Source organism: Jaculus jaculus, chromosome 5 (assembly GCF_020740685.1).
Source record: "Jaculus jaculus isolate mJacJac1 chromosome 5, mJacJac1.mat.Y.cur, whole genome shotgun sequence".
NCBI classification, from domain to species: domain Eukaryota; kingdom Metazoa; phylum Chordata; class Mammalia; order Rodentia; family Dipodidae; genus Jaculus; species Jaculus jaculus.
In genome coordinates this window covers 77,123,235-77,142,480 of record NC_059106.1, presented here as the reverse complement: position 1 = coordinate 77,142,480, position 19,246 = coordinate 77,123,235, and the positions used below count along the sequence as shown (strand labels likewise).

Below are 19,246 nucleotides of genomic sequence, written 5' to 3'. Positions count from 1 at the left end.
AACAGTGCCGAGGGCGGGCCGAGCGCAGGGCTTATCCCGCCCGTCCCGCCATTCTCGCTAGTTCGATCGGTAGCGGGAGCGGAGAGCGGACCCCAGAGAGCCCTGAGCAGCCCCACCGCCGCCGCCGGCCTAGTTACCATCACACCCCGGGAGGAGCCGCAGCTGCCGCAGCCGGCCCCAGTCACCATCACCGCAACCATGAGCAGCGAGGCCGAGACCCAGCAGCCGCCCGCCGCCCCCCCCGCCGCCCCCGCCCTCAGCGCCGCCGACACCAAGCCCGGCACCACGGGCAGCGGCGCAGGGAGCGGCGGCCCGGGCGGCCTCACATCGGCGGCGCCTGCCGGCGGGGACAAGAAGGTCATCGGTGAGGGCCGGAAGGGGACGACGCCGGCGGGGGGGAGGGGAAGGGTGGGGGCGACGTGGGCTTGCGGGGTGAAGCCTGGCGGCGGCGGCGGCGGAACCGTTAGTCGGCGCGGGGTGAGCCCGGTTGGGGGGTGGGGTGCGCGGCCCGCGCGGGACCGACTTGGACTTGTCGGCGGCCGCCCCTCCCCCAGGCCCACTCGGCCTCTCGGGCCCGGCCGGCGCGCGCTCGGCGCCCCCTGCGGACCTCCGCGCGCCCCTCCCCCTGCGGCCGGCCGCGTGTGCCCAGGGTCCCTCCCGCGCCGCCGGCCTCGTGCGTGCGTGCCCACGACCCCGCTCCCTTCCGCCGGTGCCCCGAGGGCGCGGTGCGCCGCCTACGCAGGCCAGAGTGGGTCGGGCGGCTTCCCCTTCCCTCACGTGCTCCGGGGCCCGAGCACACACCCATCTCGGGGCGCGCTCCCTGGGGCGCCCCGCGATTCCCATCCCGAGCCCACACCCACGTGTACGGCGGCGGCCCTGGGCCTTTGCAGCGTGCTGCTAGAGAAAAAGGGTTGTTCCGGGGGGTCGCGGCGGGCCAGCTGCGGAAGCCGGGGCTGGTGGAAGGAGGGTGGCTGGTAATTGAAGCTTGTTGTGCTTTGTTTTCCAGCAACGAAGGTTTTGGGAACAGTAAAATGGTTCAATGTAAGGAATGGATATGGTTTCATCAACAGGTGAGATGCCCGTGTCGGAAGCTCGGTCCCGCCTCCCGCGTGTGGTGTGTGTGTGTGTGTGTGTGTGTGTGTGTACACGCGCGCGTTCCGGGTCCTTGGGCTTGGCTACGATACTAAGGACGGTCGCCACCCCTGGCCTGTTCGTGAGATTTTTGTTTCGTTTTACTTCAGTGAGGGGATTGGTGGATTTAGAGACTGTCTTTGTTTTACTGCTAAATACCGACCTAAAGGGACCCGCACAAAGCAGGCTAAGGGGAGCTGAACCAAGGAGCTATGTGCTGTTGCAGTTAAATGTGAAACTGGGCAAAGTACCGGGCTAGCACGATTTTTATCCTCGGTATCCTTATATACTTGATAGAAACTGGTGCTTGAGAATGTGGCCCACTAATTACCATACAGGTGATTTTTTTTTTTTTCCACCTTGCTAACCGTTCCGATAACATGATTTGACATGTCGAGTGCATGAGGTTTTGTTACTTTCCCGGTAAGGTTCTGTTGCCTTTGTTTAAATGTTTAAAATAACACCTTTTTAATACTAAGAGTAAATTTCTTAGGACTGCTTTTGACAAGAGAGAGTTGGATTTATTTGTCGGTGGAGTCAATATCTGAAAGAAAATGGCCCTTCCTCAATTTTTATTTCTCCTACTTCCTTGTCAGAACCATGGTGATAAAACCAGTTTTTATTAAAGAGAGGCTGTAGGTTACTAGAGTGGCCTTGGATCCCTGGGAATTTAGCCTTGTTCCTTGTATTTGACTTAGAGCTACAAACTCCCATCTCAGGTGCATGGAGCGGTTTGCAGTCCTTGGTAAGTGCAGGCAGCTCTGTGGGCTCCCTTGTGAGCCGGGCATCTTTCAAGATGGCTGCCAAGGCTAGTGCAGTAGCATGGGTGTAGAGCACCACGAGTGCCAGCAACAATCTTGGCCCTACAGCTGTGATATTTGGCGCCATTTCAGCACTTCCTTATATCCTTTCTTTAGAAGGCGTTAAATAAATAGATGCTTAAGAGCAACTGAATGTGACGTGGACACTATCAAATGGGCAGCCAGTCTTTAGAGACATAATGGGTGGTGAAAAAAAATAATTGATCAAGCATGCAATATTGTGGGAACAAACGAAAGTGCTGGCTTTGGATAGATAGTCTTGCTCTCCACCTGTGTAGTTATGGGAGACATTTGTTGTTCTTCCAGGATTTTCTACTGTCTTGTTATGCTGTTTTTGCCTCTGACCAAAGCTATTTTATCATAAGTGTTTTTCGTTGTGGCTTACTAGTGAGGAAAGGGAATACTTAGGCGTTTATATGATTGGTTTCATGGTGGCTTTTTAACTGGCCTCTAAATTTATTTCTGCTTTAGTTAGTATTTCCATGTGACTTTGATGCTCATTACTGGCCTTACCTTTAACTATACCAATGTTGAAAATGCAAATTCTTCAGTCTTGCCATTGCATCTTGGTATTCTGAAGGGCTGGGGTAAAACAAATTTCAGGTGATACCGAGGCTGGCCTATGTATGCATATAAACCTTTAAGATTGCTACCTGTAGCCCTTGGCCTAGTGCTGCTAGATCATTCTGGCAGCCTTTTCAGTTAGATAGTATGTGTTAAGAAGTTTAGCATTTCTATTATGTGGATTCCATTCATTGAATGTCTTGTTCTGGTTTAGAATTAACTCCTTGGTCATCCTTCAGAGTAAGCAAGTGTGTGACTACCTTTGGTGGTCCTTTCCTTAGACTGTCCTAACTTCAATTATTTCATTAATTTTAACTGGCTAAAATGTACTTTTTTTTTTTAAGCAGACGATTTTGATAGTTCTGTGATTTTTTTTTTTTTAAATGAGACTCTGTAAAATCTGGTTCTGATGAGCTATAGTGGAAGTTTGTCCCCATGTGTTTTTTTTTTTTTTTTTCATTTGTGAGAGAATGGCCGTGCCAGGGCCTCCAGCCTCTACAAACAAACTCAGATGAGTGTGCCACCTTGTGCATCTGGCTTACATGGGTCCTGGGTTGAACCTGGGTCTTATGGCGTTGCAGGCAAGATCTTAACCACTAATCCATCTCTCTAGCCCTTTCCCTGAATTTTAGTACACATGTCCATCTAGTCTGCAAAGCTGACTCTTGTGGGAGACATTCCGTGTGTGTGCTGGTCCCTGTATATAAATTGGAGGATATAATGTTTGGAATATCAGATATGAATTCTCTGGGTTGTGTAGTCTAGGTTCTTGAGCTGCTTGATATTTCATACAGAAAGAATCTCATGTAAATTTTCATAAGCCTCTGTTTTTCACTGTAATTGTTTATTCCAGCCTAAATTATCTAAATTATCACCTATGGTGATATAACCTAAGGTGATAATCACCTTTTTTTTTCTGTTTGTTTGTTTTTGTTTTTCGAGGTAGGGTCTCACTCTGGCCCAGGATGACCTGGAATTAATTCTGTCATCTCAGGGTGGCCTTGAACTCACGGCAGTCCTCCTACCTCTGCCTCCCGAGTGCTGGGATTAAAGGCGTGCGCCACCACACCCGGCTACCTATGGTGAATTCTTAAAAACCTTGGAATTATTGCTTTAAAAAAGTATTTTCCCGCTAGTTTTATTGCATATTAATTAAAAATGCCTGATGTTGTGGTTCATGCCTGTAATCTCAATCAGGAGACAAAAGGATTAAGAATACCCACCTTGGCAGGTGTGCTGATGCACATCTTTAATCCTAGCAGTAATGAGGCAGAGGTAGGATCACTGAGCTTGAGGCCAGCCTGGGCTAGAGTGGAATACCCACAGCATGCTCTTCCCACTACCCTAAGAAGAGTACTTGCCTGGGCTACATATCAAGTCATTTACTCAAAGAAACGAGGTGTTGAGGTGGATGCTTCTGTTTTATGGAGACAGGGTCTCACATGTGCTGGGCAACCACCCGACCTAGTCTACATACCCAGCCCCCAAATTGATGAGAGTTTTTTTCAGGTGGGGGGAGTGAGATATGGTCTTGCTATAGCCCAGACGGACTGGAATTCACTATGTAGTCTAAGGGTGGCTTCGAACTCATGGTGATCCTCCTATCTTTGCCTCCCAGGTGCTGGGATTAAAAGGCATGTGCCACCACACCCAGCTTGATAGATTTAAAAATAGCAAAATTTTGTTAAGCAGTGTAATTCAGGAATTCTTAGGGAAGTCATTGAATTACTCTCTTGTTTAGGGTTTTGACACTCCCTCATTAAATTACGTGACTGAAGTTTATTAGCCTCTTTGCAAATTACTGTTTGACTTTTTAGCTGTTGAGAATTGATCCACTCTCACCAAACTCATAAAAGTTGGTATGCATCAGCCAGGCATTATTTTTCAGTACTGACAATTGGGGTCATGTGGCCCAGTGAGTGTGTCTAGCATTCCTAAGGTCATGGGCTTCATAGCCCTTGAACTTAAATTCTTAATGTAGGGTGGGTTTTTTTTTTTCTCTTGAGGTTAGGGTCTCACTGGAGCCCAGGCTGGCCTGGAAGTTACTCTGTAGTCTCATGTTGGCCTTGAACTTAATAGCAATCTTTCTACCTGTCTCTCGAGTATTGGGATTAAAGGTGTGCTCCAGCATGCCTCGTAGAAAAAACCTAAGAAAAATGTTTTATTATTTATTTGTTTATTAGAGAAAGTCAGAGAATGGGTATGCCAGGATTTCTAGCCACTGCAAACAAACTACAGATGCATGTGCCACCATATGTGGGATATGGAGAATTGAATATGAGTCCTTGGGTTTCTCAGGCAAGCACTCTATCTGCTAAATCATCTATCTGGCCCTGAGGTAGGGTCTCACTGTGCTCCAGGTTAACCCGGAATTAACTGTAGTCTCAGGGTGGCCTTGAACTCTTGGTGATCCTCCTATTTCTGCCTCCCAGGTGCTAAGATTAAAGGCGGGTATCACCACGCCCAGTTCCGAAAAAACTTTTAACTGCTATACACTGTATTTAAAGGTCTAATTACTACCACTTAAAGTTCAGGAGATAGACTAAAAATCTACATTATGGTTTTTGTTTTTTCTGGGTTTTTCAAGGTAGAGTCTCACTTTAGCCCAGGCTGACCTGGAACTCCTAGTCCTAGGTTGGACTCAGAATTTACAGTGGTCTTCCTGTCTCCACCTCCCAAATTCTGGGATTAAAGGTGCACTATGACCAGTTTAGATTATTGATTATAGTTCTGAATCTGAACTATTTAGAGAGGTTTGTGTTTCCATGTCTGTGAAGTCAGTTTCCTGTTACTAGCATAACCCCCTTAGATGGACCATCAGGTCTTGCCAGTCTCAAGGTTAGGCTGCAGTCCACCATTTCTACCTGACATGCATTCCTTTGCAATTCCTAGCCAAGAAACATGACTAGGTCTCTTGGCACATTCTTTCAGTGTTAGTTGTCCTTTGGAGGTCTTCCCTTTTGAGGCTTCCGTGTGTATGTATATAACTAATAGATTACTTCACACAATGATTCATATAATATTTATCCGGAGTCTTTTGGGAGCTTAAAATGATCTAACTTAATCCTAACAGTGTGTGATTCCTTTTACTCTGAAGCACTGAGATTGAGTGCAAACATAGGTGGTAAGTGACAGCAGGAATTGAACTTATGTTTTCATATTCTGGAGTTTGTTCACCAACTGTTATACTGTCCTGAAAATAGATCTTAGTCGTCTTTAGTTTGGTAGTTGTCCACATAGCTACAGATAATTTCTTAGGATGATGGCTGGCTATTCTTAGCCATTGAAAGACAACTTACTTGATCTGCATGCCACTTGGAACTCCCATACTGACTGTTAGCTGCCTTTTACTGTGTGAGGTTTGAGATTGCTAAAAGTTCTGAGTTTAGCATTCAGGTCAGCATTACAAACAAAAGGACTTGCTACTGCTTTGTAATGAGAAGTGCTGAAGGAATTACATGAGAAGCTGTTACTTTATTTGCAGAGAGAGAATGGGCACACCAGGACCATGAGCCACCGCACATGAATTCCAGATGCATGTGCCACTTTGTGCATTTGGCTTTATGTGGGCACTAAGGAATTGAACCCGGCTCGTTAGTATATGCATGAACTCACCACCCTTTTTCTGCCTCCCAAGTGCTGGGATTACATGTGTTTGACATTGGGTTTTTTAAGGTAGGTTCTTGTTCTAGCCCAGCCTGACCTGGAATCCACTGTGTAGTTTCATACTGGCCTTAAACTTCACAATGATTCTCCTACCTCTACCTCCCAGCTGCTGGGAGGTATGTGCCTCACTCCATGCCCTTTTTTAAGGGTCTTGCAGCTCAGGCTGTCCTCAACTCACGGCAATCCTCTCCTACTTGTGTTTCCTGAGGGCTAGGATTAAAGGCATGCACCACCACACCTGGATTATAGTTGCATTTCAAGGGTAGGAAAATAGTCAAACATGGTTAGATATGCCAACGTATACTGCACAAATGAAAATCAAAATGAGGAATTTCTACATGGTTCCCAGTGTGAACAGATTGAACATTTTTTAGCTGTCATTGTCTTTTCCTTTACTAGATGTCATTGGGGGAACCTGGAGGTGTAAGTAGAGACTTGTCTAGCAGGTCAAACCAGTGGCATAGGTAGGGTCTGTCCCAGGCTGGCCTTGAACTCAACAGTGATCCTCCTACCTCTCTGCCTCCCAGTGCTGGAATGGGATTAAATGCATGTGCCACCACACCCAGCTCATGTTTTCCTTTATTTTTGAAATACAGGGTCTTATCTAGAGTTCATTTGCAGCTGCAGCAGGAGGTGCTGGCAAGCCCATTCTGTCTCAAGTTTTAAAAAGGCTTGTCCCATCACATTGTGCTCTACATGCAAGAGTTTTGTAGACTACTAAGGGATATGAAAGGGTTCCTGTGAATATTAGTGAAGAAACCAAATGTGATCCTGCCTCTAAAGCTAGAACATGAGGATTACAAAACTGGTTATTTTTGTTGTTGTTCTAGCCCAGGCTGGCCTTGATTTCACAGCGATCCTATTTCTGCCTCCCAAATGGCTGGGATTAAAGGCCAATGCCATCACACCCAACTTAAAATTTTATTATTATTTTTTTAAGTTTTTCGAGGTAGGATCTTACCCAGGTTGGCCTGGAATTCACTCTGCATTCTTTGGGTGACCTCGAACACATGGTAATCCACCTACCTCTGCCTCCCAAGTGCTGGGATTAAAGGTGTGTGCCACCACTCCTGGCTAAAACTTTTTATTTGCTTTTTTTTGTTTTTTTGTTTTTCAAGGTAGGGTCTTACTCTAGCCCAGGCTGACCTGGAATTCACTATGGAGTCTCAGGATGGCCTCGAACTCACAGCAATCTTCCTACCTCTGCCTCCCGAGTGCTGGGATTAAAGGCGTGTGCCACCACGCCCGGCTTTTATTTAATATTATTTATTTGAAAGCAGAGAGTGATAGAATAGAAACAGACAGAATGGGCACACCAAGGCCTCCAGCTGCTGCAAATGAATTTCAGATACATGTACCTTTTTGTGCATTTGTCTTTTATGTGAGCACTGGAGAATCAAACTGGGGTCATTAGGCTTTGCAGGGAAGTGCCTTAACCACAGTGCTATCTGCAGTCCAATTGGATCTCTCTCTTTCATTTTCCCTCTTTTTTTTTTTTTTTTTCCTGAGAGAGAAAGGCAGAATTTTAGACAGAATGGGCATGTCAGGGCCTCCAGCTACTGTGGACAAACTCCAGACACATGTGCCACCTGCTGCTTTTGGCTTTGCAGGCAAGTGCTTACTGAGCCATCTCTCCAGTCCCTCAATAAATAATAATGAATAATACATTTTAAGCACTTAATATAATATTTGGACCTTAGTAATGCAGTTATGTAGTTCAACTTTCAGGTAAGGAATCTGTTAAGAGCCAGGCATGGTGCTGTGCACATCTTTAATCCCAGCTCTTGGGAGGCAGAAGTAGGAGGGTCACCATGAGTTTGAGGTTTTTGAGGTCACCCTGAGACTTCATAGTGAATTCCATGTCAGCCTGCGCTAGAGCAAGAACCTACCTAAAAACTGTAAAGTAACTTCCAAAGTTGAACAGCTGTTAGTGGACAGTCAGATTTCCTATTACCAGTGCCTTGAAGTTCAGTGTGTCATTTTCAGTTTTAGCTACATTGATATGTTCAAACCATAGTGTTACCCTGGCAGAAGATACATTTTACGAATTGTTAAGTTTCTGGTATCTTCATACCTTTATTTATTTATTGAGGTAGGGTCTCACTCTAGCCCATGCTGACCTGGAATTCACTCTCTAGTCTCAAGGTGGCCTTAAACTCATAGTGATCCTTCTGCTTCTGCCTCCCCAGTGCTGGAATTAAAGGTGTGTGCCACCACGTCCAGCCTTCATGCCTTTTGATCACAATGTATTTTAGTAGACACAGGGAGGCTGAAATAGCATCTATTACGCAAGAGAATTGGTGTGCCAGGGCCTCCAGCCACTGTAATTGAACTGCAGAAGTGTGTACCAGCTTGTGTGCCTGGCTTATGTGGGATTTGAAGTGTTGAATATGGCTGCTTAGACTTTGCAGGCAAGCACCTTAACCACTAAGTCATCTGCAGCCCAGAAAGATTCTATTTTATTTATTTATTTATTTCAAGCTAGAGTCTCGCTCTAGCTCAGGTTGACTTGGAATTCATTATGTAATCTTAGAGTGGCCTTGAATTCACAGCTTTCCTCCTATCTCTGCCTCCTTGAATGCTGGGATTAAAAGTGTGTGCCACCATGTCTAGCCCTTAATTTTTAATAGGGTAAGGAGTGGCCAAGTGTGTGTTACTTGTCATTTCTATCCTTTAATGATTTGGTCAAGCCACACTTTGAGAAGACTTGCTTTGCTTTATCTAACTCAGGTGTTCAGTGGGGTTACTGCCCTTTCCTACTGGTTGTGTTTGAAGCAGATGTCCTGTAGCTTCCCCCCCCCCCCCCCCCCGATTTCCTGGTTGGTAGTTGGCAACCAGGAAGCCTCTGGAATAAAGCAGGAAGTGCCCCAATGACCAGGTGTATTCTTGTTCTGGTATGAAATGCGTGCAGTTTTGTTTTAACCTGGTTATCTTGGTTCTGTTTTACAGGAATGACACCAAGGAAGATGTATTTGTACACCAGGTGAGTGCTTATGTAGGTACTTGCACTGGTTCAAGGCTTGTGAAAAGGTGTTAACTATGTGTTCATTGCAAAAGAATGGTTAAGTCGAGCTATAGCTTTAAGTGTTGACTCTTCAGCTGATGATAAATTTTTTTTCATACCTAATTTCAGATTGACAGATTCCCTCCATGAATCTAAACTTGAATACAATGTTACCATAAGTAAAAATATTGGCAAGAAGCTTTCAAATTCTGTTAGGTCTGGCATACCTTTGTGGAAAGGATGAATCAGAATGGGACAGAGTTGCAAATGTGGTAACATGAAGAAAAGAAAAAAGGGAGCACCAGCAAAGTGTAGCATATTCTAAAACTTTTTTTTAAACAGACTGAGCAGGGGTGTTCTTACTTAACCTTGGAGAGTTGGCTGGCTTTGGAAGTTTAAATCCTCACTAATAGCATTGCGGCACAGCTAACAATCAGTAAATAATTGTAGATTGGCTGCTGGTATTTTTGGAGGAGAAAACAGAATAAATACTACATGCTGAATTTTCTCCTCAAGTATCATTTAAGGAAAATATTTTGGAAAGTGCTCGGCCACTGAGGAATTAAAGATTATTGATAAAGTAAGCTGCCGCCAAGTGAATGCTAATACCTCAAAGTTAAGTATGTTAAAGGCTCCATTGGACTTATCTCATCCTCACAGGTATGAAATGGGTAGGAGAAACATATTTCTTTTATGTGTGCTTCTGTGCTATCCGTTTTTTCACTAGGATTGTTTCAGTGTCAGTTTATGTAATCACTTTTTAAATAGTGTCCCAGAAATCAAGAGGTCTAAAGAAAATTTCCTTACACCACTATTCAGGCAGCTAAGAGCTTGGATGACAGTATGCTTCTTAGGAAGGGCTGTCATTGGTTTGTGCATTGTAGCTTTCTAAAGTGTCCTATAGAACATTCCCTGACCATTTCCAGTACACCCAAAACATGATCAGGTGATCCAAGGGTCAAATGTAAGTATAGAAACATTCAGATTTTAAACTTCAATTGAGAATTGTTCTGATCAAATGTTGTCATAAAGCAAATGTTCATTCTATAAAGCTAATATTCTTTGAATAAAGTTAACACCTGTTACTAGTTGAAATAAGTGTGCAAACATGCAAGGTGGCAATGCTTACCAGACTTGCAACCATGAACCATTGGGAGGTGTTAAAAATGTTTACTAAAAAGAGTTGAGGTTTTGATTATCCATATTTCTGCTATCCCCTATGACTGCAAGTAATTGAGAGTTGGCTTTATATGAAAGGTTATGAAAACTATGACAGTTTAGATGACAGATGAGATCAATAATTTGACTCAGCTTATCCAGTTGCATTCACCAACAAAGTGTCACCAATATGCTTTACTCTTATTTTGTAAGTGGTTTACCATGTAGTTGTTTCTTGGGACTGGCTGCTCAGGTTGTGGTGTATTAAGGAGACTGCAGTTCTGGGCAATGGAGCTTAATTGTCTTCAGATTTGTTGGTTGTCCTGCCTGGAATGGGGAAATGCATGAGTGATCCTGTAATGGATACTGCTGTGATGTGTAATGAGCATGGGATTTGGAGTGCCAAGACCTGGATTTCAGTAAAGTCCCCTCTGCCACTTAACTAGCTGTGTGACCTCGGGCAAGTCACAACTTTAAAAAAAAAAAACCTGTGTAATGTTAGATTTATTTGTTTTCTGGGGAGGAATAACCAACAGATAATACACAAAGTGGCACAGTTAATACATGTGAAATGCATTTCCATGGAAGTATCATGGACAGGTTGGAAGGGGTTTGGTTGACAGAAATTGAGTTTGATATGGAAATGGACAAAGATGGTTTGGTCAACTTGGAAGCATGTAAAACAACTCTCCTGTCATCTAAACTGGCCATGTGTGGGGCTAGCTTCTACTATTAAGTGCAGTCTTTGGGGGATAGCTGGATGGCCTCATCTTGTTCCAAGGTATATGTAATGCTTTTGCAAAAAGCATCTTTAAAAAAATGTTGTGTCTGCTTGAGTGTTAAATTACTTTAGTTTGTAAATAGTGGTAAAATGCTGGGACCTTGTAAGATTGGAGTCTTTTGGTTGAGGTTGGGGGTAGCATTGGACCTTGGTTTCCTAGAAAATATTAAGTGTATATCCAAGCTAAAATAATATTGACTCTGGTACATACATTTTAAATGAAAAAGCACATTATTCTCCCCTGTTAATCTATTTTTGGAATGTGATATTACTAGACTGCCATAAAGAAGAATAACCCCAGGAAGTACCTTCGCAGTGTAGGAGATGGAGAGACTGTGGAGTTTGATGTTGTTGAAGGAGAAAAGGTGAGGATGCTTTTTGTGTAAGGTTTGACTTCAGTATGGAAATAATGTGGAGATTTCATCCGCTAGGATGGTGGCTCTAAAGTGGATGGATGATATGTTCAGGTGGCCACATGAACACAGGTGCATCAAGCCTAATGTGCTGGCTGCAGTTAGAGAGCAGTCTCTTCAGAACAGTGAGGAGCTGATAATATAGTCAATTCTGTGCACCCCTGCCCATGCAGACCTATAGCACCCCAGTCCCCATTTTTGTTTTTCTTGGGTTTTTTTTTTTCCCTCCCTGGCTTTGTGTTTTAATTTGTTGAAAGTATTCGGATTTCCTCTGTTGCTGTCAATAAATAATGGTTTTTGTAGGGTGCGGAGGCAGCAAATGTTACAGGCCCTGGTGGAGTTCCAGTTCAAGGCAGTAAATATGCAGCAGACCGTAACCATTATAGACGCTATCCACGTCGTAGGGGTCCTCCACGCAATTACCAGCAGAATTACCAGAATAGTGAGAGTGGGGAAAAGAATGAAGGATCGGAGAGCGCTCCTGAAGGACAGGCCCAACAACGCCGACCCTACCGCAGGCGAAGGTTCCCACCTTACTACATGAGGAGGCCCTATGGGCGTCGACCACAGTATTCCAACCCTCCTGTACAGGGAGAAGTGATGGAGGTAAGAATAATGGCTGAGTAGATGGCTTGGCAGTTAAAGGCACTTACTTGCAATCCCCGTGGCCTGCTTTTGATTCCACAACAACCACGTAAAGCCTGGTGACCCATACACACTTGTATATAAAGTTAGAGGATAAGTGATCATCAGTATGTACTGACCCAACCCCATTGTGTATTGTTTGTGTCCTTTTTGTTATTAAGGGAATAGAACCCTGGGGCTTAGGCTGTTAGGCAAGTGCTCTACTACCAAGCAACATCTCTGGCCTTTCTAATACATAGCTTCTGAAAAGGATTATATTTGAAAACATTAAGCTGTTGATCTGAGAAAGAACCTTAAATGAAAGATTACTTAAGTATAATCATGATTACTGCATGACTTACACGCAGTTTGGATTTGTTTGGTAGGTTCTTTGTTCATGCTTCTGATCAAGTATGATTTCATTTCATTTTTGTTAACTTTTTTAGGGTGCTGACAACCAGGGTGCAGGAGAGCAAGGTAGACCAGTGAGACAGAATATGTATCGGGGTTATAGACCACGATTCCGCAGGTATGGCCCTTATTATTATTATTAGCCTTATGTTAAATTACTCAATGAATGTTAGAACTCTGCAGCATCTGTTCTTTCTCTGAGTCATTTATCTTTTAATCCTTCACATTTTCTTTCATCAGATGCCTAAGAAGTTAACGTGAAGTCAGTTATGATATGAGGATGTATTCTTTGCCGACACTAGTTTAATATAGCATGTATAGTTGAGGCCTGCTTTGTACATTTTTTTTTAAATGGGTATGTAATCCCAAGTTTTCTGTCCTTGAACAGGTAAGAATAGTTTAAACAAGCTATCTTAAACCTTCCTTAACTAGGAGAGAGGAAAGGTAAGGAGTGTCTGAACATACTTAATATAGCATACATAAAAAATCAGAAGAATGAGTGTTATTAGTAGTCACTTCTCAGTTTAGGTGTTACTCAAGTGAGTACACTTATTAGGGGAAAAGGAAGTGCCCATCCAGCTGCTTGGGTGGTATAATAAATAAACAGATGAGAAAAGGTGAAAAGTCCATAAGCAAAGCTTGTCTTATACAAGGTACATGCTGATATGGGTGTGGTGGTGCACTCCTTTAATCCCAGCACTAGGGAGGCAGAGGTAGGAGGATCACCCTGAGTTCAAGGCCACCCTGAGACTACATAGTGAATAAATAGGTCAACCTGAGCTAGAGTGAGAAACTACCTCAAAAAAAACAACAAAACATGCCTTGGTGTACTTAGGAGGAGGCCCAACACAGTAATGCAATAAAGAAAACTCAGGGCTGAAGTTTTATAAACTAGGAAACCTAGTTGAGTTTACATGATAGAAACATCAAGTTTATATTGAACAATACTTAGTTTTGCTGGGCGTGGTGCCACATGCCTTAAGTCCCAGCACTTGGCAGGTAGGAGGATTGCCATGAGTTCAAGGCCACCCTGAGAATACATAGTTAATTCTAGGTTAGCCTGGACCAGAGTGAGACCCTACCTCGAAAAAGAAAAGAAAGATACTTAGTTTTATATAAGCAACCAGCTTCTTAATTATTTATTTTTGATTTTTTTTTTTTTGAAGTAGGGTCTCCCTTTAAGGTCCAGGTTAAACTGGAATTCACTGTGCAATCTCAGGTTATGTTTGAACTCAGTACAATTCTCCTACCTCTGCCTCCTAAATGCTGGGATTAAAGGCCACCTCAAATTCCAGATTCATGTGCCACTTTGTGCATCTGGCTTTTACATAGGTACTAGGGAATCAAACCTGAGTCCTTGAGCTACACGGGCAAGTGCCTTCCCTGCTAAACCATCTCTCCAGTCCAGTGATTATTTTTTTCTCCATAATAAATGCCCTGCACTTAATGTTGTAATTAAAATGAACTGGGGCCCTTACAGATAACCAGGTACTTTGATTCAGTTGTATTTTTTACCCGCATGTGAAATGAAGTTCAGAAGCATGCACCACTTGTGTATCTGGCTTCATGTGGGTATTGGTGAATTGGACCTGGGTCATTAGGCTTTGCAGGCAAGTGCCTTGGCTGTTAGGCCATTTCTTCAAACCCTTGAATTTTTTTAAGAGATTAAGGTGGTGTTTTTTGTTTTTTTTTCTCCCATTCGTTTGTTTGTTTTATTACAAGGTGTAGGTATCACTCTAGCCCAGGCTGACCTGGAATTCACACTATTCTCGGGGTGGCCTTGAACTCAGCAGTGATCTTCCTACCTCTGCCTCCTGAGTGATTAAAGGCATGTACCATCACAACTGGCTCTGATATTTTTAAATATATATTTTATCTATTTATTTATTTATTTGAGAAAGAGAGAAATAATGGGCACCAGGGCCTGCAGCCACTGCAAATGAACTCCATTGAGCCCCCTTGTGCATCTGGCCTATGTGGGTCCTGGAGAATCAAACCAGGATCCTTCGGCTTTGCAGGCAAACACCTTAACCGCTAAGCCATCTCTCCAGCCTGATTTTTTTCTTTAACTTATTTTTTGGTTTTGTTTTTTCAGGCTCAGGTCCTGTTCTAACCCATGCTGACCTGGAATTCACTATGTAGTCTCAGGCTGGCTTTGAACTCAGATACCCTCCTACTTCTACCTCCCCAGTGCTAGGGTTAAAAAGGCATGGGCCACAATACCTATCCCTTACTGTTAAGTGTTTTTAAACTTGGATATAGTTTCATCCTCTAGAAAAGGTAGGTGTACTGAGATCCTTTAGTACAAAGGCTTTACTTTTGGGTTGTTACAATGTTTGGAAAACTTGACAATACTAGAAAATTGTAGGCCTTTCTAACATAGACAGGAATTGTTCACTTGCTGATTTTTAGTAGTAGTGCATGGGCTTGTGTTGAATCCTGACTGGTTTGGGTTCAAGAGCAATAGAAATGCATCTTAACAGGAGTACAGTGAGTGGCCCTGACATCTAAGATGACAAAAAAGGATAGGAGCAATTGTCATGCCAAGAAAGGCTGCAGGCACGTGCAACCTATCCACTGCATTAAATGTGCCTGGTGCATGCCCAAGGACAAGGCCGTTAAGTTGGTCATTCAGAACATTACAGAGATTGTCCTCACCAGGGGCATTTCCAAAGACAGTGCCTTCGACACTTAGTTTCTTCCCAAGCTGTGTGAAGTTGGATTACTGTGTAGGTTGTGCAGTTCCCACAGCAGGGTGGTCAGGCAGCCCAGAAAGAACAGACCTCTTCTGCCTCGTTTATTAGGCCAGCTGGTGATGTTCCACAATCACCACCAAAGCCTGTGTAGAGCAGGATTCTTAGGGCCTGAAGACTGAGAGAAAATTGTCTTCTGAATGAAGAATACTAGATTGAGATGCAGATCCTAGTGAAAAATAAGAAGGAAGAAATGTAGAAGATTGTAAGTGTATAAATAGTGATGTACTTAAAATGGAGCCTTGTCCCAGCACTTTGGAGGCAGAGGTAGGAGGATCAATGTGAGTTTGAAGCCTCCCTGAGACCTACATAGTGACTTCCAGGTCACTGGTCTAGAGCAAAACCCTACCTCAGAAAATGAGGAAGAAAAGGAAGATCAGCAATCTAAAAAAATTTGCTTGACCTTATATGTTTTTTTTTCCTGGATTTTCAAGGTAGGGTTTCCCTATCATGGCTTACCTTATCATAAAATACAGTTACAAGATGGCTTGAAGATAAGGAAGGGAAAAGATGAAATAGTTAGATAGGAATTTGGGGGGAATGAAAATTTAAAAATGGAGTTTGGGGCTGGAGAGATGGCTTAGTGGTTAAGCACTTGCCTGTGAAGCCTAAGTACCCTGGTTCAAGGCTTGATTCCCCAGCACCCACATTAGCCAGATGCACAAGCATCTCGAGTTCATTTGCAATGGCTTGAAGCCCTGGTGCACCCCTTCTCTGTCTTTATCTGCCTTTCTCTCTGTCACTCTCAAATAAATAAATAAAAATAAAAACCAAAAATAACATTTAAAGAAATGGAGTTTGCAGAGAGGTAAGTTGGTTTTAAGATCTTGATTTTGGGGGGCTTTTGGTATACTCTCTCTTAATTACTTTGTGAGTATCATAAGCAGAGACACATAGTGTGTTTTTTTTTTTCACTTCACGTAATAGCATATTTAGTATTTGTTGTATTTTTATTTTTATTTGGTTTTTTGAGGAAGGGTTTTACTGTAGCTCAGGCTGGCCTGGCCTTGAGCTCATAGTGAACCTCTTACCTTGCCTCCTGAGTGCTGGGATTAGAGGTGTGTGCCACCACACCTGGTTCTTTTTTATTTTTCAATGGGTGGATGTTCTACCTTTCTTTGGCTTGTGTAAATACACATACTGTGCACAAATTTTGTGGATAGGTAGAGCAGTTAGCTTTTGCTGGTACCAAACATCCGACCAGAAGTGGCTTATGGGAGGGGAGGATCTGTTTCAAGCTGACAATTTTGAGGACAGGCTTCATCATGGCAGAGGAAGCTGGATTCACTTCATACATCCACAGTAGGGACAGAAAGAGCAAGTTGGCTCTATACTAACACTGGGCTGCCTCATCAAGCACAAGGTCCATCCATCTTCAGCAAGGATTTGCCTCCAAAGGCTCCACCAACTAGACTCTTAGTAGGAAGGTTGATCTCAGACACTTGGTGCGGTACTGATGGGGACATTTTGCATTGAAAGCACCACAGTACCATAAATATATACAATTGTTTGTTTTGGGTTTTTTTTTTCCGAGGTAGGGTCTCACTCTAGCCCAGGCTGACCTGGAATTCACCATGGAGTCTCAGGGTGGCCTCGAACTCATGGCAATCCTCCTACCTCTGCCTCCCGAGTACTGGGATTAAAGGTGTGCGCCACCACACCCGGCTTACATTGTTAACTTGGAAGAATTGCAAAATGATTGTTTAAAGCTCAGGCTTGTCTCAGATTCACAGCATTTGTCACCTCAGCCTACCAGTTCCTAAGGTTACAAGGTTACTGAACCATTCTAGCCAGACTGACCTTAACTCCTAATGATCCTCCTACCTCGTGTGTCCTAAGTGCTGGGTTTAAAGAAAGGCGTGGACCAACTCTGTCCATCCCCTATTTAATTTTTTTGGTTTTTTGAGGTAGGGTCTCACTCTAGCCCAGGCTGACATGGAATTCACTATGATTCTCCTACTTCTGCCTCCAAAGTGCTGGGATTAAAGGTGTGCACCACCACACCTGGCTCCTTATTTAATTTTTATTGGTACAATTCATGTTAATAAGCCAGGGTTGTCGGTATTTGTCATTACTATGTGGTGGTAACCTTTGGATTCATGGTTGTTTGGAAACAGATAATGAATTGTAAAACCAGTTTTAAGAATTTTCATTTGTATCTCCTTGTACAAAGTGCTTGCATTTGCCTTTTGAGAGTACATTTTTGCTAAACTCCCTGGTGATCACTTAAGGAGAATGGTCATTGAGTGAAGCAAGCAATAACACTTGTGGTTAAGTTGAAGAAATAGGTTTTTATTCCTAAGATTACACAGTATTCATTTCAGGGGTCCTCCTCGCCAAAGACAGCCCAGAGAGGATGGCAATGAAGAGGACAAGGAAAATCAAGGAGATGACACCCAAGGTCAGCAGCCACCTCAACGTCGGTACCGCCGCAACTTCAATTACCGACGCAGACGCCCAGAGAACCCTAAACCACAAGATGGCAAAGAGACAAAAGCAGCCGATCCACCAGCTGAAAATTCGTCCGCTCCCGAGGCTGAGCAGGGCGGGGCTGAGTAAATGCCGGCTTACCATCTTTACCATCATCCGGGTATGTAGATTTGTCTTTTGTCTGAATGAGTTTCACTCAACCCAGACTGTCTTGGAACTCACAGGGATCCTCCTAACTCTTGAGTCCTGTGAGCCACCACACCTGGCCAGGCAGGCATTCATGTTTTTACTTCATACTGAGAAGCTCTTTGCCTCTATAATTAACATTTTTAGCCTGTGTGGTTTTTTTGGTCCCCTCTTTGTAAAAATATATATTTGAGAGAATGGGCGCCCCAGGGCCTCCAGCCACTGCAGACAAACTCAAGATGTGTGTGCCACCTTGTGCATCTGGCTTACATGGGTCCTGGAGAGTTGAACCAGGATCCTTTGGCTTTGCAGGCAAATGCCTTAACTGCTAAGCCATCTCACCAGCCCTTTAAAATATATATATGTATTGGTCCCATATATTTTCTTGTTACTGATGTGATCTTAGAGTATGTGGTACATTTAAGACTGTAGTGAATGTACATTATAGTCTGATCTCTTTTCTTTGCAGTTTAGTCATCCAACAAGAAGAAATGAATATGAAATTCCAGCAATAAGAAATGAACAAAAGATTGGAGCTGAAGACCTTAAGTGCTTGCTTTTTGCCCATTGACCAGATAAACTAGAACTATCTGCATTGACTATGCAGCATGGGGTTTTTATTATTTTTACCTAAAGATGTCTCTTTTTGGTAATGACAAACGTGTTTTTTAAAAAAGCCTGGTTTTTCTCAATATACCTTTAAAGGTTTTTAAATTGTTTCATATCTGGTCAAGTTGAGATTTTTAAGAACTTCATTTTTAATTTGTAATAAAAAGTTTACAACTTGATTTTTTCAAAAAAAAAGTCCACAAACTGCAAGCACCTGTTAATAAAGGTCTTAAATAATGTCTTTGTGTATATCTGTCTAGTTTTGTCTTTACTTACTGTTTGTAGAACTGTTACATTAAGCCAGTCTGCAAATAGGTGGCAGTGGTGATTCCTTTAGGGAAAATTTCCATCAAGTTTGTCGTGTTTTTGTGGTTGATAGTAAAGATTAAATAGTTGACTTGCCCATCTGTGTCATGCTTTCTAGCAATGGAAAGGCTGTAGGGTCTAACCTGGCAAAGGTTCCTGTTTAGTGAGGTAAAGGAAGGGGGCATGGGCTAGCTCTGTCACTGTTAGTAGTAGTTCACCCTAACTGCTTTCGTGTCTGTGGCCATGGGAGCATCTGTTAGCTTGGCTGTGGTAGAGATGGTAACAGGCATTGTGGAGCCCGTGGCAAGAAGGCTGCTTGAAAATATGAAGCAAGTTAGGTTGTATGTTATTCCAACATGAAGCATTTAGCTTCCTCTGTCTAGCTTCTA

General features: G+C 43.3%; 1 protein-coding gene across 3 annotated transcripts; it reads left to right on the top strand.

The window, feature by feature from the left end:
• The first annotated feature begins 45 nt into the window (after window positions 1–45).
• Ybx1 (Y-box binding protein 1) lies at window positions 46–18,790 on the top strand. 3 transcript variants are annotated; one of them, XM_045150781.1, is made up of 8 exons: window positions 47–364; window positions 1,007–1,070; window positions 9,132–9,165; window positions 11,401–11,490; window positions 11,842–12,144; window positions 12,609–12,691; window positions 17,639–17,916; window positions 18,412–18,790. In XM_045150781.1, the coding sequence occupies exons 1-7, from the start codon at window positions 199–201 to the stop codon at window positions 17,883–17,885; spliced, it is 987 nt and encodes a 328-aa protein (XP_045006716.1). In that variant the 5' UTR covers window positions 47–198; the 3' UTR covers window positions 17,886–17,916; window positions 18,412–18,790. The 3 variants fall into 3 exon arrangements, with proteins under 3 accessions (XP_045006718.1, XP_045006716.1, XP_045006717.1); XM_045150782.1 differs by having other exon boundaries at window positions 48–364; window positions 17,651–17,916; XM_045150783.1 differs by lacking the exon at window positions 11,401–11,490 and having other exon boundaries at window positions 46–364.
• Window positions 18,791–19,246: the final 456 nt, after the last annotated feature.